This window comes from Podarcis melisellensis (assembly GCF_964234715.1).
Source record: "Podarcis melisellensis genome assembly, chromosome: 14".
NCBI classification, from domain to species: Eukaryota; Metazoa; Chordata; class Lepidosauria; order Squamata; family Lacertidae; genus Podarcis; species Podarcis melisellensis.
In genome coordinates this window covers 43,708,080-43,731,721 of record NC_138546.1, presented here as the reverse complement: position 1 = coordinate 43,731,721, position 23,642 = coordinate 43,708,080, and the positions used below count along the sequence as shown (strand labels likewise).

The 23,642-nt window shown below is 41.1% G+C and overlaps 2 protein-coding genes across 6 annotated transcripts; both read right to left on the bottom strand.

Moving 5' to 3' along the window:
• Window positions 1-432: 432 nt before the first annotated feature.
• Window positions 433-7,664, bottom strand: TERB2 (telomere repeat binding bouquet formation protein 2). 5 transcript variants are annotated; one of them, XM_081888930.1, is made up of 7 exons: window positions 7,574-7,664; window positions 5,637-5,718; window positions 4,658-4,797; window positions 4,272-4,333; window positions 3,982-4,055; window positions 2,137-2,225; window positions 433-595 (listed from the first exon to the last, which is right to left on the bottom strand). In XM_081888930.1, exons 1-7 carry the CDS (start codon window positions 7,599-7,601, stop codon window positions 450-452), a joined length of 621 nt encoding a protein of 206 aa, XP_081745056.1. In that variant the 5' UTR covers window positions 7,602-7,664; the 3' UTR covers window positions 433-449. The 5 variants fall into 5 exon arrangements, with proteins under 5 accessions (XP_081745056.1, XP_081745057.1, XP_081745053.1 ...); XM_081888931.1 differs by having other exon boundaries at window positions 7,589-7,616; XM_081888927.1 differs by lacking the exon at window positions 7,574-7,664 and adding an exon at window positions 6,893-7,191.
• A 302-nt stretch (window positions 7,665-7,966) lies between these two features.
• On the bottom strand, window positions 7,967-20,971 carry TRIM69 (tripartite motif containing 69). Its single transcript, XM_081888926.1, has 7 exons — window positions 20,835-20,971; window positions 18,557-19,095; window positions 15,962-16,057; window positions 13,265-13,498; window positions 12,349-12,371; window positions 10,738-10,862; window positions 7,967-9,131 (listed from the first exon to the last, which is right to left on the bottom strand). The coding sequence occupies exons 2-7, from the start codon at window positions 19,046-19,048 to the stop codon at window positions 8,587-8,589; spliced, it is 1,515 nt and encodes a 504-aa protein (XP_081745052.1). The 5' UTR covers window positions 19,049-19,095; window positions 20,835-20,971; the 3' UTR covers window positions 7,967-8,586.
• Window positions 20,972-23,642: the final 2,671 nt, after the last annotated feature.

The window sequence follows — 23,642 nt, the reverse complement described above, 5'->3', positions numbered from 1 at the left end:
ACCAGCCTGTTCTCAAAGTGGCCAACCAGATGCAAGTGGGAAGCCTGAAAGCAGGACCTAAGATTGGGCTGCTAAAACTTATCACCCTGCAATTCAGAATGCTTCTCCTTGTAATCTAGATGACCTTTGCAAGCAACCAAAGCAGCTTCATTGAAAAGTAGACACACACATCTATGCAGAAGTAGTAGTACTGAAACCATTGCTATTTGGCTTAAGTAAGTTCTAGTAATAGAACAGAAATCAAATAAAATCTTTGTAGTTCTGAAATTATAAATTATTTACAGAATTTAACTGTTCAAATTATAAGGTATCGTGCAGGACAAAATGTTCTAATGTAAACTTGGCAATCCTTTCAGGATAAAATTCAGAGTAAAGCACATCTGGCAAAATTAAGAATGAGGATCACAAGGAAGAATATTCAGAGGCAGGGAGTGTTTGTTAAATGTTACTTATAACTTCCGTTTTAATTTTGATTTCCGATCAGAGAAAATACTTGTTTCATTTGGAATCCAGTATGCCAAGTAATCAGAGCAGCCAGGAATGAAATCCTGTATTTCTCCAAGGAATTTGTTCATCTCTTTAGCAGAAGGATAACCTGTGAAGTAAAGGTTAAAAGGTACACATTTCACAATCTCAATATTGTTTTAAAAAACACAGAAATAAATGTTGCAAAGCACAGAAAGAAATATTGGAAGGCCTTAAAAATTGCTTAATTACAAAGCAATTTTTTTTGTTGGCTTGGGAACCCTTGTGTTTCCACTAATGGGACACAATTAGCAACTTGAGAGAAGGTGATTTAAACAGCACAGAGGAACAGGGAAAGAGTTTTTAAAAAGTCCTCCACTAGCCCAACAATCCAATCCTACACACACCTGCTCTTAAAATAATGAAATTTTCAAAGAGAGACAGAAAATTCAGGGATAACTCTCCAGTGTCATATTTCATTTTGTCCTGATCCCCATATGGGACAGCTGCATATTCCTGCATTGCAGGGGGTTGGACTAGATGATCTGGCTGGGTCACTTCCAACTCTACAGTTCTATGATCTGATGTCATAACCCAAGGACAGAAATATGGAGAGAGAGAGAGATCATTAATTTAAATGTGTGTATTTGCATGAATAAATGTAATATTATTTTGACTGCAGATTTTTAAAAACTATTAAAACTGGATGAAAAGGATTGCTTCTGGATTGTAAATCCAATTCAATTTTAATATCTGAAATCAATAACAAATTCACTTCAGCCCTGTCAGAAACTGTTGGCAAAACAGATGAAATGAAATGAATTGAATCAGACTAATTAAACCCACACTTCACAGTTTAAACCACTTCACTGAGGTCCAGTCTTGTCACTAGAGATAGAGGTTGCCTCTGTGGCATGGAGTGCATTTTACCAGAAATGTCTGGCTTGCCAGCTATGACCACTTCTGGACAGCAATAATCTGGCTAGAGTGATGGTTGGATTATTGCAATGGTTGGATTATTGCAATGTGAGTTATGTGGGACCACCCTTGCAGGAGGTTTGGGAGCTTCAGTTAGTAGAAAATTCACCCACATTACACCAGTTCTAAAAAGGTTAATTCTTTGCCTTCTTTCCTGGGCCCAATTCAAGATGCTGAATTTTATCTAACTAAATTGAGACCTGAATTCATAAAGAAGTAGCTGTCACAAAGGACTCTGGTCTTCTGCCATTTCTCTAAGCCAGGCTGTCCCATATCTCCCACCAGTTCTATTCAAATGCACTTAAGGATGCATACCTATAGTGTAGTTTGTGGAGGGTGCTGGGAATTGTAGCTCTGTGAGCCATTAAGCACAGTTCTCAGAATTTTCTGGGAGAAAGAATGTCCTTTCAATTTGCTTTAAATGTATGGTCTGTACTGTGTATAGAGCCTGTGTCTCTAGGGAAACCACAGTTGTTGAACCAGGGTTTTAAATAGATTTTTTAACTTATCTAGCTGAGCAAGTTATAGTTTGCCATTCATTGATGAAGATCAGATTAAAATGTGCTGCTTTTAATCTTTGTTTTGTGTTTTATTGTATTGGCTTTATGCTGTCCTTAAAACTGAGGCCATGTGCATAATACTGTAGTGATAAATCCTAATAGTGATAAATCCTAAACTACGCTTTGTTCTTACCTATCACCATATTGCTTGCTGGATAATCTTGTAGTGGAATATATGCCATCTTCACTGTTTCTACTGTCCCTGGGATTTGATTGTCTTCACTGTAATTTCAGACAGAAATTTTGCTATTATTTACACTTTCAAAAGCATTTTGTTTTTTACAACAATCAATATAACATCAGAGAAGTCTTTTAATTCCAGATTATTATTTTTGTTTTCCATCAGCTTGCTACTCAAGGGACAAGAATCTGTGCACTGCCCTGAAGAAAGAGATTTATAAGAGCATAATTTTTAACTTGTGCTGCTTTGTGTTATCTAGACCCAGCCTCCAGCTATGATTCATCAGACATTTATATTAATGAAGCAAACAGGTTCAAACTTTTAAAAGGCATCCTCTCTTCATAAAGATTCTTGGAACTGTCAATTCCCTGGAATTACTTTGGTTGAAAGTCATGGGAGCTTACTACTGTGAACAGGTTGTGACTTCATATGGAACATACACTGAAAGCACATAATTTCCCCAACAAATGCTGGGAACTGTGGTTTGTTAAGAGGGCTTTGAATTGTAGTTCTGACGTAAACTGCAGTTCCTATGAGTCTTTTGGGCAGTCACATGCCAATATATATCACCGGTGTACACAACCAGCGATATATTCTAAATGTGTTGCCAGAAACAGATTTTTTAACTTACAGGATTTCCCCCAAAATGGGAAAATCAAGATGAAGTGGGGGAGCATACAAGCTGGCATTTTGATGCCAATAACATCTTGCAGATACAGAAAAACAAAAAACAACAAACCTGCATTCATGAGGAGCACTATTCCCACAAACAAAACCTGTCCAGAAGCACCATATGATAAAGTGGAATAAAACCAATATATTTTTTTTTAAAGAAAATTTATTAAGGTTTTTTTAAAAATACAAAATGCATAAATAACAACCAACTTCATTTACATAACATACTTTCATCACTTATTTGGACTCCCTCACGTCTCCCGCACCCACTTACATCGTAAATAAATTTTTTCAAACAAATTATCATCTTATTTAGCATCTTATATCCCTTCATTTTAATACAATCTAACAGTTCTCTAACAAAAGAGAATATGTAATCTTCTTAAATCTCACTTATCGTCAAATTAAAATCTAATTTAGTGGTGGACAGTTATTTATGATCAGCATCCTTCTTAACATTCAACCAAGTTACAATGTTTTTGTAGGTATATCTTAAATTTCTTCCAATCTTCTTCAACCCTCTCTTCTCCCAGGTCTCGGATTCTGCCAGTCATAAATAAATAAATAAAATAAAACCAATATAACTGACTTCTAGTAGAGACCGCCCTGTATGACTTCTAGTATGCACTGCCCTGAGACCTCCAGGCAGTATATAAATTCAATAAATAAATAAAATAATAGGCCAAGGCAATGGAACAAGATGCATTAAGTAACCTGATGTAGACATCTTTTCTGGCTGTGGGAGCTCAGTTGGGCAGACTAACATTCTTTGGTTCAAATTACTTCCCTTCTGTGAGGGGAGCTAATTAATGCTTTCATATCGGGTATCCAAGCTCAACTTAGAGTAGACTCACTGAAATTAATAGACTTAAGTTAATCATGTTGATTAATTCCAGTGATGATTAACTCTGGATACAACTCTGGGCATTGTTGATAAAATTACTGTTGGTGGAGTGATAATGATATTGGACATTTCCAATAAAAAATTAAGAATTGAGAACTATCTGTGAGAACTGACTTTAGCTAATCGACACTATCACTGAACACATGCCACCACCAGTGTATTTTAGCTACTGCATAAAACTACAGACATCCAACAATATCATCTGATACAAAATATACCTTTTATCCAACCCTCTCTGGGCCTTTGTCTCTTCTTCCACCCTGTGGCACTTTACATCAACAGGTTGACTGGGCTGTGGATATAAAAAAATGGCAGCTCTAAAGGAAGGAGGAAACTACATACCAAGTTCATGCTTTCAGCAAATTTCAATTATTTCATTTTGGAGTACTATTCCATACTGTACATACAAATGCTGTATGTGAAAATCTAAAATAAAAAAGTTACAGACCAAAACAGATAACTAAATTAAAATCAAAATCATGTAATGTACATTCGATATTCTTCTTACCTGCAACTTCAGAGGGTTGGAAATCTGCTCCCATATGAAGCTGCCATTTTTTCCTCTAATTTCTGTCGGGATTACAAAAGGAAAGAGAATCAGGCTTTCAGTGCAGCTTTATCATTTGATGCAATGTAATGGCCATCACTTAACTAACAATCTTTGCCTTTGAAGTACTTCAAGGACCCATTTTAGTCAGGCAAAAGCACTTGAGGCAGGTGCTCAGCTGGGTTGGTGAGGGATGTGTGGCCTGGTGAGAGTGCCAAGGGTTGGACAGAGAAAACTGAAGGACTGCTTTTCACACATACACACACACCATGCCCAAGGTTTCCATCCCTGTCTTAAAAAACAAGTTTAATATTGAAATGGGGGGGGGAATACTTGTGCCCACACACCTTGCTGCAAGCAGGCAGGTAGAAGGAGGAAGTGCCCTAATGCTGTTGAGTTTTTTGTTTCAGAGTTGACACATGCCGTAAGATAAGAAGAATGAAAAACAGTGACTCTGTCTTCTAGATAATCTAAGCTCTGGTGTATTCTAGAGGAAAAGGAAGGGGGTTACAGAAATGAATATGAAACATCCAAACAATTGTTTTAATTACAGCTGTCAATTAACTCTCAAGCAGGACGAATTCCTCCAAAAATCAGCCAAGTTAGAGAGGATTTGGAGGCATCCTTAAATAGAATTAGTTTGTTTGTTGCTATATTTTTTACCACCACAAGGGAGTGCTGCTAGGATATTTTGCCTTGGCAGCAAAATGCCTTAGATCAGGAGTTCCCAAACTGTGGTCCATGAGCTTCATTCAGGTGTTCTGCAGCCCGTATGTGGATTTGTGGTTGGAGACCGGCGCATCCAGCACATTAAATATTCATATTGAGTTTTAATTGCATTTGCATTGTTTATTTCCCACACTGTATTTAACAGTTTTCCAATTTGAAGATAATGGAATTCAAATTGTAATACTATAAAATACATAAAACGATATAGCATCTAGCACAGGCAGCACATGACAATTGCTACAGTAATCCAGAAAAATCCTTAAGTGGTCCACTAAAAGCCTCAGCAATTTTCATGTGCTAGTGGGGGGGGGGGAGAGAGTTTGGGAACCACAGCCTTACATCATCTCCATTCTCAGGTAAATAGGCAATATAATCCACAATATATGCATATCCTCCATCCCCAAGCTATTAAATATCTGTGAGATACCTCTTGCATTTCCAATACAGAAGGATATTTTAAAGCTGATTTACTTCCCAACACTTCTCTTTCCAGAAATTAAGCAGTAGAAGCAGAAGCTTCTAGTGTACAATGCCCAGACCTCAGACCATGTATGGTATTGATAAAAACTGAGCTATAAAGCCAGCTACAAAATATACCTTTTTGTGTCAGGGTGGGAAGCATCACTGCTGAATAGATAATCAGCAGCATCCTGGTTTGTGATCACTCCTCCTTCGGCAACTGCAGAAAAATGCCACAAGGGAATAATCTTTCTTCTTCAAAATATACTTACTCCTTTAAATATGGGTTTTGAAATTTGCAAACATGCATCCCTTGCATCAAACTATTGTTGTTTACTAATTCTTTATTAAACTTTTTTGAAGATGCAAATTAAAAATGAAGCAAATCAGAATCAAGGGGTGAGTTATTAGCATAACAGGCTTAAGGCAAAGTTAATAAGAATATGCAAAAATGAATTGATAATGGATGAAAATATAGAGTTATAAAATGTTAAGATATAGAGTTAAGATAAATGAAAGAGGGTAAGGATTTGCTGATTTGATTATGTAAATGGGAATACAAGAAGGGGAGGTGTGAGGAGGTCAAAGAAACAAGCAAATGAGTTTAAAGTTATGAAAAACGGAATTGTTTTTAATTTTTTCTTATTTTCTTTTTGCCCTTTGTATGTTGTACTTTTATTTTTCTTTCTTCTTTTTTCATGTGTTTTTGTACTTATGTTTTTGTAAACCTTCAATAAATATTTCTTAAAAAAAATAACGAAACATAATGGTATTCTTAATACTTTCTCCTTTATGTTATCTTCACAGGAATTTCTTTACAGGGCGTTTCTTGACAGAGTCCAAGGTGAAGAGATAACTCAAAAGGTTCATAGTTTATATTGAGGGTTGCGGGGCCGACATTTTGCACTGGTATAGTCTCTCTTGCCTCCTTGCTAGGAGGGGAGAAAACTCGGTTGCAACAGAAAAAAAATAATGATCTGCCATGCTTTTTTGGCCTCCTGCCTTCATCCATTCATCTCTGACCGATCATAGACTTAGGGGACTCAGTCCCTTGGGCAGCAAAAGCCAACCACCCCTATTTTTTCTATACCAATAGATAGATAGAAAGATAGATAAATGTTTGCTGTGCTGGAGCTCTCCTTCCCTTCAAAGCTAGCTGCTCCCACCAACCCCTCTCGATCCCATTTCCCATAGGAGCCAAAATAAAATATTTGAGGGGGCTGCCCCCTACCCCAAAAAAGTATATGGGCATTGTCATTTCAAATGATGTGAGTGCTCCGTGACATGGGATTGGTTTTGCAAGTCAGGGCTTACTTGCCCCCACAGAAAAACCATTTTATTCAATTTGGCACCCCTGCCAATTCTCTGCCCTCAGTGAAAACACAGAGTTTGACTTTCACCCTCAACCTTCTCCTCAGGCTGAGGGATATAAAATCTCCCCCTTTCCTTCCTCAGAGTGTCGTGATTTCCCCTCACCCCAAAGGCCATGGAGCTCATGGCTGACGCTTTGAGAAAACCAAGCGCTGCAGCCCCTGAACATCCTGTTGTGAGGTAAAGGGTGGTCCTGACAGGCCTCCACTTTCCCGCCTTTTTTATTTGATACAGTGAAACCAAAATCCTGCAGAGCGAAGGAGGGAGGAATATGCCTCCACCCTCTTTCCACAACTACATTTGACCAATACGTGCACACGTTTTCCACAGTGTAATGAACACAAGCGAGAGAAAACCCACAAAAAATATTGCATTTTTCCTCACAGGAGTTCTTGGCGTTTTGCACACAGAGGGTGTCCCAGGCAGTCTCTGCCCCCACCCCAATATAGGCTATTTCGATGCTACTGACTTTCCAGCATTCCTGTCAGAATTCAAATCTACCAATTAATCGCGAACAAGGCCAAATCTAGGTTTTGAAGGCTTGTGCGCAAAGTCTCCATTGCTAGGCCCCTGCTCTGTTGGTGGGCCTTGCTGGGACTGCCCAGCTATGGCAGGTTGCAATTGTGTGAAAGAGGATTTCTGATATATTTTGGTTGCTAGTGCCCGTCTTGGTAGCATAAAGGGCAATAAAACGGAAAGCCTACTTGAAAACATCTTACAACATGGGGTCATGGTGAAATTAGGGACTTGATTTTCCACCGACAGTTATGTACATCTATCACAATAAGGGATGCATGAATCGGCCAGTTTCCCCAGTTTCTCGTTTTTCCAATCTTACATTCAATTTTCCACATTTTTGCAGGAAATGTTTTAGGTTTTTTATTTTAAAAAATCCTTATAGAAATTGATCAGCATTTTTGTATGACTTTCTCCTTAAAAATAGCACCCTTCAATCCCAGCTAGCCCTGCAGTAGGGTAGTGTAATGAGTGCAAAACCTGTGTAAGCCAGATAATAATGGTCTACAGACACAAACATTTACCCTTTATTAAGACTATTATTTGAACTTTATTCAAGAGCCCAGCAACACACTGTGAAATTGATATGAGTATTCTTTTTATTGGATTTCATCAAACAAATACAAAAGGACACACCAAAACATTTTTGTTGGGGAACAAGTTTTATCCCAGAGTTATTACTTATTAACCTTTGCTTCTTCTCATTGCCATTTCGAAGCTGAATATTTTTCTAATAAATATACATGTGGACAATTTTATACATGTGCTAAACTTGTGCTACATTGTGAACTTGAGAGGGTTTTTAAAAAAATTAATAATAATTTTAATTTTTTGCCTTTCAGGGGAAAAATATATAATTAATCTCTCCTTACAAGTTTACAATTAGAAGTGGTTAGTGTAAGAATGCCGTAGGCCTCAACTGCGATGCCACTTTTAGGGACCTACGTGGGATCCTGCTAACTTTTCAGACATGGCAGGGCTGTGTAGCATAATTGAAGCTGGACCACAGGAAGGGCCAGGATAGCTACCAGAGCAGGTCCCAATGATAGGGCCAGAGTTAAGTCCCAAAAGAAGTCCAGGGGCACCTGCCGTCCCCTTTCATTGACAATGGGATCTTAGCACTGGATCATATGAGTCTGTATCTAATAGCTCAGGGTGAAAGAGATCTATTTTACACTAGGTGCTCCTTCTCACCCTGGCTCTATAAGTGAAAAGCAACAAGTCTCAGGGGCTCACTGTTTTGTCCTGCATCGTTCAGACATGGACAAAGGTATGGGTAGAGTTTCTCTGCAAAATTGTCCATGAAAGTGTAGATGTGAGACATATTGTCTGCATTATAAAAGGATACCTGACCACCCTCATAATCCAAGAACACCCCAATTCTAGAGGGAATTTTGGACAGGGCCAGAGGTTTTGATTCCATGTCTATAGCTTTAAACTCATTCTTATTCCTTAGCTTTATAAGCCAGTGCCCCTCTTTGGGGGACAGTGGGTAGTTCCCTTTACGGTTAATGCTCTCTCTCACAACCCCCAAGGTCCATTTGGTCTTGTTCCATGTCTCCACTTCCCAGTAGTGTCTCCCAGTGGTGAACCCTTCAGCCGCCAGGACAGAAACGCTGCAGTCAAATCTCTCTGGAATGTCCGGCAAAACTAGCTTTGTGTCAGTATGTCTCACGCAGGTCATCCTGTCGGAGAGAACCAAGTTTGGATGTGCGGTTTTGGGGTCCAGAGTCAGGAAGGAAATGTCTGGTGGGAGCAAGAAAAACATGACTATTGTAGCATTGGAGACATTTAAGGACAATTGTAAAAGTGTAAATACACCCAATAAATAAGACCCTACTGTCAGAATGTGTTATGCAAAAAAATTGATTCCTCAATGTATGATGTTCTCTTTAATGCACCAGCTAAGGTCTTAATTCAACAGCTTTGCTGAAGCTAAGCAAGTCTGGGTTTGGTGAATGTTGAGTTTGGAAACCACTAATAATTCTGTTAAGGCTGTCTTAAGTTCCATAGTGGAAGAAAAATGAGATATAAATACATTAAAAACATTAAAAAAAAACTTTTTTCTAGATGTAAAGATATGCAAGTTATTCATGAAAACCTGCATTCCCTGTCCCAACAAAAAAGTAATACAATGTCATTTTAAATTTTGCCACTTTCATTTTAAAGTTTGCAGTCCAAATGCCACTTAACTCACTAATGCTGAACGGCAGTATCTTCAGCTACAGCACCTTTTAGTGTCTATTTATAGACTGTAGGCATTGAGTAACTAGATATCTCCAATATTGCTAAAGGAAATAGTTGGATATTTGTGTAATGGTTGTTGAGAAATGTTTTTGGAAATGTTGTAAATTGGATTTTCAGAAACTTGTTGATGAATGAATAGAGCATTCCATTCACCTCTATTCACTGAAAAGTTGCTTCAGCATCTATATGTAGTGATGAAGCAGAGATTTAAAACGGAGATTAATTCAGCAAAAAATGATGTTCCATGTATATTGGACTCCACAACACTTTTAGAGAAAGGAATTTGCTAGTTCAGGCAGATGCTGGTGATGTAACACTGAAAACACCTCTTTGAGGTATCTTCTTTTAGGTTAGAAATTATTGTTCATGTTAACTTTGTTTTGAGGAAACTGATTGGTAGATGTTTGCACTCTCTTAAATTATATTCCTGTGTTGTGGGAGACTAACAGGAGACAACAACAAATGATCCTGCAAGCCCTTATTGTGGTGAGAAAGAGGAATCAGAACACTTATGTGAAGCTCAGTGACTGCCTGTCTTTTCTCTTAAACCATTTTACAGCACGGTCCTATACAAATTTATGGTGCCTTTCTTGCCTTTGACCACAATGCAGTGCCAAATTTTCTAATGCCTTGCTGCAGTATCTTTAGAATTACTCAGAAGTTAGTTCAGTGGGGCTTACTCCCATGTGTGTACAGAGCTGCAGCTTTTGTTTGATTTAAAGATGAGTAAGTGGGTGGCGCTGTGGGTTAAACCACAGAGCCTAGGACTTGCCGATCAGAAGGTTGGCAGTTCGAATCCCCACAATGGGGTGAGCTCCCGTTGCTCGGTCCCTGCTCATGCCAACCTAGCAGTTCAAAAGCACGTCAAAGTGTAAGTAGATAAATAGGTATCGCTCCAGAGGGAAGGTAAACAGCGTTTCCGTGCGCTGTTCTGGTTCACCAGAAGCTGCTTAGTCATGCTAGCCACATGACCCGGAAGCTGTATGCCGGCTCCCTCGGCCAATAAAGCGAGATGAGCGCCGCAACCCCAGAGTCGTCCGCAACTGGACCTAATGGTCAGGGGTCCCTTTACCTTTACTTTAAGTGGTACAGGACACAGCTTTACCTGGGCTGAGGATGGATTTCATTTCCTTCCATACGGCATAATGTATGGGCCCTTTGTAGTCCCCTGCATTCAGAGTTCCGATCACTAGTTCACCCAGAGATGAATTTTCTGTTTTCTGTTCCATCCTGCACAAATCATGAATTCACATTCCAGTTAGCAGGCAGTGATACTGCCTGAAAAAAAGGTTCTGTAAACAACCACTGTAGTGGTTCACATATCAAAACAAATCTTCATTGCTTAGCCAAAGGCCATCAAAGCATTCAAAAGTATAATGACAATGTGGGATGCACTGCTCAAAATATAATTAAAACATGTTTGTATAAGATAATGCATTACTATATTCAGTATTGTTGACAGTGATTAAAAACTGTAAGAGGGATTGCAGAAATGGCTACAATAGGACCCTATAAATGAATAAAAATAACAATAACAATAATGGTGCAGCAGTAGTTGGAGCAAGGGAGGAACGGAAAGATAAAATTTCAGCAGCGTGTACTAGTATGCTTCATGTTCACATTAAGCCATAATTTGCCTGAAGATACATTTGTGACCAATTAAAATATAAGTTCACTATGTTTCTCATATTCCGAATATTAAATTCAGTTCTCCACATTTCTATAGCAATTTAATATTCTGTCCATCCCCCCGCCCCCTAAAAAAGTTCTTTAAAATTTGCCAGCATTTTTGGGTGCATTTCTCCTACTAAGCACACATTTGTATGCAGTTTTGACAAATGTACATATTTTTGCAATTAATGGCCCCTAATATAATGCTATTTTGCATGTTATTTTAACTAAAATGTATGTTTAATTTGGATGCAGAACTGCACTGAAAAATTCAGAGTAGTGTAAATTTTGACAGCTAGCTGTGTTTCAGTTCAGAAACTGTTTCATAAAATGTGAAATACGGAGGTAGACTCTCCTCAAAATGCAAACAAAATCAAATTTCTCTTCCATCCCTACACTCTGACATATGCCAGCAGAAGAGAAGGGCACACTTGAGCCAAAGGCTCATGCTACATCATTCCTATAAGATTAAATTATGCTACAGGCAGCTCTCCACTTATGTGACGCTTACGTTCCGGACACAGCACACATTGCAAAAATTGAGTATAGTCAAAAGACATTGGGTGCAATGGTGGGGGAAATTGCCAAAGGTTTCCCCAAAAAAAAAACATCACCCACTTCCTACCCACTATGTGTTTGTGTGCCTGGAACCCAAGCCTCAATGTTCACAAGTTAAATAGGCATAAGTTATGAGTTACCTGTATAGTGTTATGTCTGAACCAGGCCCTACTCTTCTGTAATATGAAATATAGCCCTTAATTACATATGGTGAAACTTACAATATTTAGTCCTATTTAGCTATTTAGCATCCATGCAAGATACCAAGAACCAAGGTATCAAGAATGCATAGCCTGGTCCCATGGAGAACATCCTGCCACTGGAACATATGCCAACTTTCAAGGGCATGGCTAGTATGCTCATTCCTGCTACCCACCCTATCACACTCACATTTGGTACCCACACCTGAATAAGGCTTGTCCCCTGACTGATTAAAGAAAGCCTGCCTTACTGTTTCGATAACACTTGCTCACAGACTCACACTTACTTTTCCATGAAAGCTTTTATTCCCTGTCAGAGGAAAGGAGAGAGAGGGGAAAAAATAGTTATTTACTAATGGTCTTTGGGACACACTTTCAGCATATGTGGAACCTAGCAAACCCAAACAGGACAGGTGGTTCATTGCGCCGGAAACCAATCGATGCCCCTCACAGCCTGCCTGTCTCCTCTCCCAGAAGGTGTTTCTTTTCTCGCAGATGTTCAAGGTGATCTAAAAAGCTGCTTTCACCAAATCTCTTTGCGAGGCTATAAAAACATATTGTTGTTGCTGTATCCCATATTCCCTTCTTCTATTTTCAGCTTCCATTACTAAAGGGGCAAAACAACTCTATGTGGGGACAGGGAGGAAGAAAAGCAGTAGATTAACTGTCGCATCCTAAATCCTACTGGCCAACTAGCGTGAATTTCCTCCTAAATCTTTGCTATTATCAGCTCCAGGCTAGCATAGGTGTTAAGGCCTGAGTATCAAAGCCTTCTGGCAGCAGGCATTGTGGAGTAGTGAATTGGCACACAACACACACACACTCAAGGCCACTGCTCACCTCACTATTAGCTTGGCTGACTGGCTTCCTGCCTCACCTCCATGTAAGAGGGCCCAAATACGATTTGTGCTTTAGCTCATAGAAATTTAGGGCTTCTTCCTGTGCCACAAATTGCTGGACATTTTGCATCTCCCTGGTCAGGACCTTCAGAGCTCAAGTGATGCAGTCAAGGGGAAACACAGGGTAATGCAACTCAGAGCATCATTTCCTGGAGCTGGAAAACTCCCTTTTTCATTAACATATCCCTTATTACTATGGGCTGTTTCCTTATACTAAGCACACAGTGACTGGGCTAGAAATCTCTGAAATAACCCATGGACAATAACCCAAACAATGCTGTACAGTTAGGTCCAAATTCCTTACTTTCAGGAAGCCAGCAGAATTCTGCTGGTACAGACGGGCCTGGATGCAGACCAGGGTATCCTTAGCGCTCTGTGTTTGGTCCTGGAGTTTGTTTAGATTTGCCTCCATTTCTTGGAGGAGAATTTCACCCTCTTCTTTTAACTGATTGATGTACATTTTCTCCTTGCCATGAAGAAACTGGTGCAGTTTTAGAAATTCCAAGGAAATGTGGTACTGAAATTGCAATCTGTTCTCCTGGAAAAAAATAATTTATCAGACAAAGCAAAGGGTACTCTAGTAGCTGATATAAGTATTTTTATAAATAAGTAAGATCTTCTCTTTTTTTGAAAACTGTTGTCTATTACTGCTTTGTAATATTTCAGTGACCCTTTCGCAGTATTAAGACCCCATCTGGAAGCACACAATTATTAAAATAGCAACATTATTGTTGGGGGGATTCTCTAGATTTTCTTTTCCTCTTTAATAATAGGCAATCTAGAGCAAATTCGAAGTGCATCGAGTTACAACTCCAGACAAGCTTACTTTTATATCAGGGGTTTGCAGACTTCAGGCATGTCAAATTTATTTTATTTATTTATTACTAAAATCACAGGATCTGTCAACCAGACCTTGTGCAATTAAAGAACAAGGTGTATCTCTGAGTACATCCTGATATTAGAATTTGTTTTCAGTACCAGAACTGAACAGAGCTCAGTTAGCTTGGGCTAAGTTAGCTTGGGCCTTTCCCCTCCACTGGGTTTCAAATGGCATTTGCACATCATTGATAATTATAATAATGATGATGGTGATAATTCCATTACATATTGTTAAGTGCCTCAGTATGGCTGGATGTGTTTCTAAGTAGCCTGGTGTCTGTTGACACCATTGGATGGAGAGACGTTGCAGGCGTCTTGATATTGTTCAAATAAGATTGAAGGTACTTTGGGGGGAAATGCATCAAAACACAAAACCTCTCAAGAAACTACAGAACAGATGTGGATTGTGACTAACAGCATGTGTATATGGTTTCACAAACCAGTGGTGGGAGCACATTGGGTTCAGAGTAAACTGAAGTATGTGCACAGCATTCTAGTTAGTTAGTTAGTTAGCTTCCTTCATTCAATTGATTTAATGTAGGTATGGAAAACACTAGTGACTGGGAGCAGCCGCCGAGACCACATAACACCGGTCTTGAAAGACCTACATTGGCTCCCAGTACGTTTCCAAGAACAATTCAAAGTGTTGGTGCTGACCTTTAAAGCCCTAAACGGCTTCGGTCCAGTATACCTGAAGGAGCGTCTCGACCCCCATCATTCTACCTGGACACTGAGGTCCAGCTCCGAGGGCCTTCTGGCAGTTCCCTCACTGTGAGAAGCCAAGTTACAGGGAACCAGGCAGAGGGCCTTCTCGGTAGTGGCACCCTCCCTGTGGAACGCCCTCCCACCAGATATCAAAGAGAACAACAACTACCAGACTTTTAGAAGACATCTGAAGGCAGCCCTGTTTAGGGAAGCTTTTAATGTTTGATGTATTACAGTATTTTAATATTTTTTTGGGAAGCCGCCCAGAGTGGCTGGGGAAGCCCAGCCAGATGGGCGGGGTATAAATAATAAATTATTATTATTATTATTATTATTATTATTATTATTATTATCCAGTTTAAAGTGGATTCAGTGCATTCCATGTGTGCCTGTTTTTCACACAATGTTATCCTCATCCAAGGGGCAGCCTATACTTTCCCTAATTATAATTTGAATTTTCCTGAACTATGGATTAAGCGGTGAAGCGGTGGGGTGGAATCTAATATAAAATCTCGTGTTACCCAATTGTGGGTGTACTGCAGTTCACTTTGCAGATGGGTGGCCGAGTGGGGCATTTTTTACATGTATGACATTTTTCTTGGTCCCATCTATTTCCACAAACCACTATGTCCAATGGTGAGGCACTCCTTAATGGCCTACTACTGGCGTGGCTAGGCTCACATGTACATTTAAAAAATTGCATAGCCCCCAACATTTCTCCGATGAAAATAGGTACGTCCCATTCCATAATGACCATTTTACTATTTATACATCATTCATCTTACTGGGTTGCCCCAGCCACTCTAGGTGGCTTTCAATATATAATAAAACAAAACATTAACCATTAAAAAAAAACCCCTTCCCTATACAGTGTTGTCTTCAGACAGCTCCATACCCTCCAACATTTCTCCAGTGAAAATAGGGACATCCTAAGGAAAAGCGGGACATTTCATGATCAAATCAGATACCGGGACAGCTTCTCTAAATCAAGGATGCCCCTGTTAAATAGGGACACGGAGGGTCTGAAATTGTTTGCCTCTTTTGTGCAAGTCTGGTATATCTGATGACTTGTACCTCAAAAATAAAAAATAGGTCATGCACAGGTAAACAAATACATGAAGGCATGCCCACTATGGTCCTCAGGCTTCCAGAACTCTGGGAGGGTTGGGAAGTGTTAACTGAAAGGAGAAGTCGGAAGCTCATAATGCAAACAGACATCATCAAACACCACCCACAAGTGTGGATGGGAAAGCATTCAGACAGAAATCAATTGAAAGAGCTCGTGTGTGGACAAACATGCACCAAAGCTACAAGGAAAAAATCGGATCTGTGAGACCCACGTGAGCATTAACATTCTGGTGTATAGACAAAGTAATTTCACTGCTGCTATTCTTAAACACAAATTAATGCTACTCACTTTATGATTGGAAATCTTCTCCTCCTGAGCATTTTTCAACATCTCGAGTTTCATCATGATGGACCTCAGCTGCATTCTCATCATGAGCAGTTTTTCCTGGAGGGGGATAGGAATAATTCTATAATCCACAGAATAATTCTATAATTATAAAAAATAATTCAGTCATTCTATATCCAAGGAAGGTGATCAGTCCCATTTAAGTTTGCTAGCCGCATTACCAGAGTTGCGTGAAACTTTTCCATGGTTGTCACTGCATTTCACATCTTTCACAAGCATATTGCTATATAGATAGGCACAGTGCTTTTTTAAAAAAAAATGTTTAGGGGTACTCTCTTTTTCCTACTCATATTGAAATAAAAAGGTAAAGGTACCCCTGACCCTCAATGAGGCCAAACTTAGATTCACAAAATGTTTAGAGGTATGTGTACCCCTGTGTACCCCCAGAAAAAAAGCACTGGGTAGGCATATACTGTAAATATGTGCTTCCTATAACTCTCTGCAACATGCAAGGAGTCCATGACAGAGAGGCAGACATTCCTTGGCAGATGAGTTAATCTGGAAAAGTGTTACTTTTAGTACAGCTAGAAATTTAGAAAATCATTGGCAGGATGCAAGCTGTTATGTTGGCACCATCTCTGTTCTTTTTGAGCTGTGCCAATCAGGAAGTATCTTTGCTTCATGGCTGAGATTCTTTGATGTAATAGTAATGCCATCTGCAACTAAAACCACTTAAATTGCAATACTACGTAAGCCAACTTCCAAGTACTGTAAATATATGCACAGGATTGGGCAAGACCAGCATTTCCCATCTTCATGCACTAGAGGGCAACTTTAACTCACATGTCATCCATTCACCCCCGCAGAAAAAATTGAACTGAAGTCCTAGAAAGTCCTAGAACCATAGGGAGGGGAAGAATCATAGGAAGGGACCACAAGGGCCATCTAGTCCAACCCCCTAACACAGGAATATTTTCCCCCAACGTGGGAACTTGAACCCTCAACTTCTTCAAGTGTTGTGATAAAGTTCTACAACCCAAAACGGTGTAAAAATATGTGCATATATGGGGAAAGCATAAACAAAATTTAGTCAAAATAACGTACAAAAATGCATGGTACTAAAGAAAATTGGTTGCAAAAATACATAGACTAGACAAAAAATGTGTGTATCCGGAGAAATGTGCACTAAAATGCTGACGAATATTCATTGCAAACTGATGCAGATATATGGCAAACTAAATTTGCAACTGGAATAATCATATTTGACAGATTCGTCCACGTATTTAAAAAAAGAGGAGAAATTCTTTTTAGAAATATTTTAAAATAGAAAAAAATATGTTTTCTGACACAGATGCTGTTTTGCTCATCATCAGGAGTGACATGGGTGCTAACCAACATGTGTTTGTGATACTCCACACTATTCTCCACAGGGCAGCCACAGTTGCAGTTGATACATCATCATGAGTGGCAATAGGCTGTCCTGGGTACATGGAATTTTCCTTCTGCACAAAATGCAACCATGAGAAAAGCAGTCCATGAAGCAACTAATCTGTGCCACTTGTGTGTGATAAAGCTGTTTGTTTGTTTGTTTGTTTGTTTGTTTGTTTGTTTGTTTGTTTGTTTTGTAAGGCTCTATGCTGCATCCAGTTAGCAGAAAAGTCTATTTGAGCTAGAGGCCTGCTTACTGAATGGAAGCATTTTAAAATGTTTGTGCAGGATCATCTCCATCCATTGTTAAAACATTATCCAACCAGCCAGGAGGTTGTGGGTGCAGGGAGCAGGTGACCCAAAAACTGGATCTTTTGAGCTGGGCCCCCAATTTCCTGACCCTTCCACCTTAAAAAACAAAGCAAAAACGTTTAAAACAATGCTTATAGGGCAGCTGAACATCCTGCAAAGTAAGGTGCTGATGGGACCTCAATCACCCATCTTCATTTCCCCAGAGGAACACTATACATTCATGAAAATGTGTGTCACAGGTAGGTACTTTTAAGTCCTTAGCAACGCCCAGCTAGCTTTAAAACATATATACACACCTTTGATTTCAATGGACCTGATAAGTAGGTACTTAGGTGTTTCCCTTTGAAACCAGCATAGTTTTAAAAAGCTTGGGTTGTATTTAGCTAAGGGCTTGTCCACACTTACCTTTCCTCCACTCTTTCCAGGTAGGGGCGCATCCACTTTAAAACTCAGTGTTGAGCACCTCTTCTTCTTCTTCTTTTGTTCCTGAGATTTCCCCTCAAAAACCCGCTCATTAAAGCTGAATCAGAGCAAATGGCAACCTGCAGAAAGCCTGAAATTGCCATTTGCTCCTCCAACTGAGCACCAAAGCGCAGGTTTTCGCAGGGAAATCTGGGGCGAAAATAAAACGCTTGACACAGAGCTTTAAAGCACAGAACAGTGCCTGGGTCAAAAAGGTAAGTGCAATTCAGCCCAGAGCCCTACTCCGAGTTGACCCACTGAAATTGAGAAATCCAAGTTAGTAGTGTCCATTAACTCCAGTGGGCCTGCTCTGAGTAGGACTAGCATTGAATACTGCTACTTGAGTTTGGCTGGATCATTTCCCATGTTTTGATCCGGCCTTGGTAAAATGGTTACCGTATAAATCTGGACGGCATCTGGGATAAGGAGAAACTGGGTGCTTTGTTCTTTGGGTTGTTGAGTTTCTCGGCAGCTGAAGCAGGCTAGCTTTTCTTGCGGCTTCCAGTAGAGGGTGTAGGGCTCGCTGTGTTCTATGCACTTCTGTTGCTGGCACCCCACATGAAAGGTCTTAATCCTTTCCGCCATTTTCTCCAGCGTTTTGTTTGCTATGAACTTTCGCTCTGGAACGCTCGCGTGGCATTGTGGACAGAAGACTCCCTTTTTCCCCCATACTGCCTCGAGACAATTTTTGCAGAAGTTATGGCCGCAGGGCAGAATGACAGGCTCCTTAAACAGCTCTAGACATATAGCACAGGATAACTCCTTGGTGAAATCATCTGCATGTATCTCCCAAGAGGTTTCAGAAGAACTGGCGCCGGCAGGTTGGGCTTCTTTTTCAGTTGTAGTAAATGAGGTAGTTGAAGGGTTTTTGCTTGCGGGTGTGGACATTATAGCAGAAAGACATGCCCTAAGGCAGCAGTCAAGATAGGGCCATCCTGTCAGATGAAAAAGGAGTTAAATGAGCTTATCATAAAGCATAATAATCAAGGCTGGGCGGCAGTTATGTGAGGACATCCTGCACTGTGGCAAAACTCTACTCGATGTGAGATCTTTCAGTAGAGTCTTCCCTCCCAGGGCAATATCATTGCTATTTGTTTCCGAAAACAATTCAAAGTGTTGGTGCTGACCTTTAAAGCTCTAAACAGCCTTGGTCCTGTATACCTGAAGAAGCGTCTCCACCCCCATTGTTCTGCCTGGACACTGAGATCCAGCACCAAGGGCCTTCTGGCGGTTCCCTCCTTGCGGGAAGTGAGGTTACAGGGAACAAGACAGAGGGCCTTTTTGGTAGTGGCGCCCGCCATGTGGAACACCCTCCCTTCAGATGTGAAGGAAATAAGCAGCTATCTTCTCTTTAAAAGACATCTGAAGGCAGCCCTGTTTAGGGAAGTTTTTAATATTTAATGCTGTATTGTTTTTAACACTTGATTGGAAGCCGCCCAGAGTGGCTGGGGAAACTCAGCCAGGGGTATAAATAATAAATTATTATTATTATTATTATTATTATTATTATTATTTAGTTTGCCATGTGTTACCCAATTAACTCCAAGTGACTTAAAGCAAAAGGAACAAGACAACTCCTATAGCAGCCACAGGAAGCTTTGGGGCATAGTAATAACAAACAGTATTGTCTTAGTCAATCAAAAGCCTGGGGGGAAATATAAGTCTTTAAATGATGCTGAAAAGATGTCACGAAAGGTACCAGGCACATAGCACCAATAGGGAGTCACAACTGAAAAGACCCTCTTCCATGTCACCACTATCCAAGCCTCCCTCAGAAGGAGTCCCTGGAGAAGAACCTCAGAGGAAGGTCTAAGGCAGGCATAAGCAAACTCGGCCCTCCAGATGTTTTGAGACTACAGTTCCCATCATCCCTGACCACTGGTCTTGTTAACTATGGATGATGGGAATTGTAGTCCCAAAACATCTGGAGGACCGAGTTTGCCTATGCCTGGTCGAAGGGTCCAGGTAGGTTTGTATCAGGAGAGATGTTCTAGAAGATACTGGGGTCCTGAGCCGTAAAGAGCTTTCAAGGTCAAAAACAGCACTTTTAATGGGGCTCGGAAGCATATGGGCAACCAGTGTAGTGTTCACCTTGGGTCTGGTAACGGTCACCGCTAATGCTGCCAGGTAAGTGTGGGGCACAGAGGGTTCATGGGGCTTGCGATGCGCCACCTGCCTGCCTGCCTGCCCACGCAGGGGGAGGTCCAGCTGGCAAGTCAATGCAGCCTTTGGTGGGCGCATCCCTCCAACGTTGGGTGGGCAGCCATTCGGTGAGTGGGTCAGGGGCACTGTGGCAAGACCAGGCTGGGCTCTAGGGCCCAGAAGGTCGTCGTCGTCTGGGCAGCCCAGGACATCCATCCACATTGCCCAGGCTTGCAGTTTGATTTCACCCTGGAGGCACACTCCATTACTCTCAAGACAGGACAGGTGCCAGCAATAAGGTTACTGCTGCTGGGATGAATATAGCCTCTTCACACAAGGCGTATGGTTTACTCAATACATACACAGTATCGCCAGGAATTGTTGTTTGTGGAAAATAGCTTTTGTCAGTATCAATACCACTTTCCTGCTCTGGATCTCCCTTTCAAAATTACTGACAGATTGAGAGTGGCATTTTATATTAAAATAGCTTCCTGTTGCCATCATTTTTCTAAGCGATTTATTCCCAACTCACCTCTTTCCCAGAAACAATGTGTTTCAAGGAGCTATTGTTTCTCTTCCACCCTATCTCATTAGACAGCTTTGCCGTCCTGGCTGATAACTGCCACTCACCAACTGTTTTCCTCTTCCAGAAGATTCCATCTGTGTTCCAGTGAAATTATTTGCTCTCAGATCCAGCCACCAGGCTCTGCAGATGAGATCAAAGCTTAACTTCCATCAAAACAGGCCTGTTTTTATTCTTTCCTCAGCGTTGCTGTCCAATTCCTTTATGCTGTATAACCAGAAATATCTCTCACATGGTATCCATAGTCAATAATTACTGATGTATGCTTCTCCATGGTCAATAATTACTGATGTATGCAGAAAAAAATCCACTTTTGCCTTGCATGTGATAAGGTGTTCGAAAAACATATTTATTTGGTAAAATCAGTTGTTTACTATCAGTTTGATTCCTTCTCCACTCTGGAACTGTAGATGTTGGCCCAGAATATGCTTTTGTGGGTTATATGGTGTGTTAAAACGAGTCTTATAACACCTTAAAGGCTAACACATTTATTATGGTATAACATTTCATGGTCTACAGTCTGGTTCATCAGATGATCCTGAGTAATAGGTGTATATATACACAAGCACACAGCAATTTCACATTGCTGTCTTCCTTTGATGTTCCTTTTGAAGGGACAGGATACCCAAATCCTGTCTGAAATCACCCCAGGCTTCAATAATCACCCCAGGCCTCAAAACTGTCCAAAACTCCTTTTGTCTTCTAAAAATCCAAAACAGCTTTTCTCTGCTTGTCTCTGCTTATTCTCACAAGATGCTGTGCATAGGCAAAATGTTACTTTTAAAGGCTAATGTATAGGCTCTGTTCACAGCAGGCTTGAGAAATGAATCTTAACTCATTCTAGTTGCAACTTCTTGGACATGCTGAACCACTCTCATTCCCCTTTTCCTGGGAAGGGTGCCAAGAGTCCAAGAGTCCCAAGACAGCTTTCTGTGCATGCTCAGAGGAACTCATGGGGCAGGACTCCTGGGAAAAGGAGGAGAAAGGGGGAGGGAACTGGAATGGGTATATAAACTCTGTGCACATCACTGTGAACTTGTGCATGCTTTTTGTGAACTATCACACTTGCTCCTTCTACCAGTTCATGGATGGTAGAAATAAAAGCCTTTTCTCCGAAACTATTCCTTGAGTGTCTGTTGACTCCCACTTCCCTTTCCCAGGCGCAATATTTTTCCCACCCGAGGGCAAAGCCTCATAAGGCTACACTTTGTCCTAGGGTGGCTACTTTTAGATCATATAGTGTCTCCTGGAAGGTAGAAATGTTCCCCCTACTTGCTTTTGGGTGCTGCCATTTCTAATGTTAGATTTGCGATCATTTATTCTTTCACAGAAGGAATGGCCTGTCAGAGAGAACTCAGAAGGGCATACAGCTTCTTGCTTGGGGTGTGTTTAGAAACCTGTCTGGAATGCAGCCTATTGCAAAAGGTAAAAATCCCATCCATTGCCCATCCCACATTTGCCCCTTCAGGAAGATCAAATCGTTTCCGATTGGTCCTGCCTTAATCCAGGGGTCGGCAACCAGCGGCCCCCAGGGGTCGTTTAACCGGCCCACGAGCCACCCCCAAACCGAGCGGCCTGCTTGGCGAGTTCCCACACGCTGCGCTAAAGTGGTGCAGCGCAGCGCAGCAACTTGCTTCCGCGGCACCGGAAATTGTGTCTGAGCAGATGCAGGTAATCGCAAGCACTCACACACCCCCATGATCTAGCCCACGGAGGGATCTCCGCTGGATTGAACCCAGCGGCGTAGCGTGGGTTGTCAGCACCCGGGGCAAGGCAAGTAATTTGCGCCCCCTAACCCCTAACCTGCTGCCGCTGCCAGCTTCTTCTTGCTGCTGCCTGGTCTGGTCTGGTGTGGTTCTCTTCCGCGCTCAGCGCTGCGCTGGGCAGCCGCTACACTGTCCCTCCCCCAGATAGTCCCTCACTCTCTCTCCGCACCGCACGCCTGGCACCCACCCCCTCCACAGTGGCCGGTGACCCAGCGGTTCGGATCGGATTCGCACAGCCAGCACTGCAGTGAGAGTGAGTGAGCCAGATAGGGGCAGAGAGCTGCGAGTGCGACCCCCCAGATGTTGCACCCGGTCCCCCCTGCACCCCCCACGCTACGCCACTGATTGAACCGGCCCAGGTGAGGTATACCTTGCCGACCCCGAGTTAATCCTTTGCTGTCAGCTCGCCTCTTCTACAGGCCAATAATTACGGTATTTATCATAAGCAGAAAGCAGTGAGACAGTTTGCTTTGTTCTGAGCTCTGCAGTTTGTTTTTAGTTCAGTTTTAATTATTTTTTAAGAAAATGTTACAGCTTGCTACATGTGGGTAACAAGCATCTTTTACTTATCTTCTTTTCCACAGACTCAAAGAGTTATCTGGGACTCCCCCCCCCCCAAATCATGCAACGTATTTTGAGACATTGGGATTTGAGTTCTGATACAGATATAATTTGAGGCCTATTTTGTGAAGGGAGTACAGTGTGATTTACAATCTCTCTCCTTATTTTGATTCTTAAAGCTCACTTTTAACTGCAATTGTGTAATGACAGAGGAGAAATATAATGCTGCTTATGATTAGAACATGTTTGTGGAGATCAGTTTCAGTTTCAGTCAGTTGTGAAGATTTGTTGACGGGTGTAATCCTGCATTTTGTATGCAATCCTGTTTACACTTACCAAGGATAAGGCCTATTTAACATAATAGGACTTACTTATGAGTAAACATGCGTGGGCATGCCCTGGAAAACCAATAAATCAAGGCCACCAACTG

Coding starts and splice junctions, on each gene's coding strand:
- TERB2 (XM_081888927.1), bottom strand. CDS start 6,995: ATGAGCTCCATGGCCTTTGGGGTGAGGGGAAATCACGACACTCTGAGG. Junction 4,798..5,636: donor TCCCACCCTGACACAAAAAG/GTATATTTTGTA, acceptor CTTTTCCTCTAG/AATACACCAGAGCTTAGATT. Junction 596..2,136: donor AGCAAGCAATATGGTGATAG/GTAAGAACAAAG, acceptor TTTACTTCACAG/GTTATCCTTCTGCTAAAGAG.
- TRIM69 (XM_081888926.1), bottom strand. CDS start 19,048: ATGTCCACACCCGCAAGCAAAAACCCTTCAACTACCTCATTTACTACA. Junction 16,058..18,556: donor ATGCCGTCCAGATTTATACG/GTAACCATTTTA, acceptor ATCCCCCTCCAG/GAAAAACTGCTCATGATGAG. Junction 10,863..12,348: donor ATAAAAGCTTTCATGGAAAA/GTAAGTGTGAGT, acceptor TGATTTGTGCAG/GATGGAACAGAAAACAGAAA.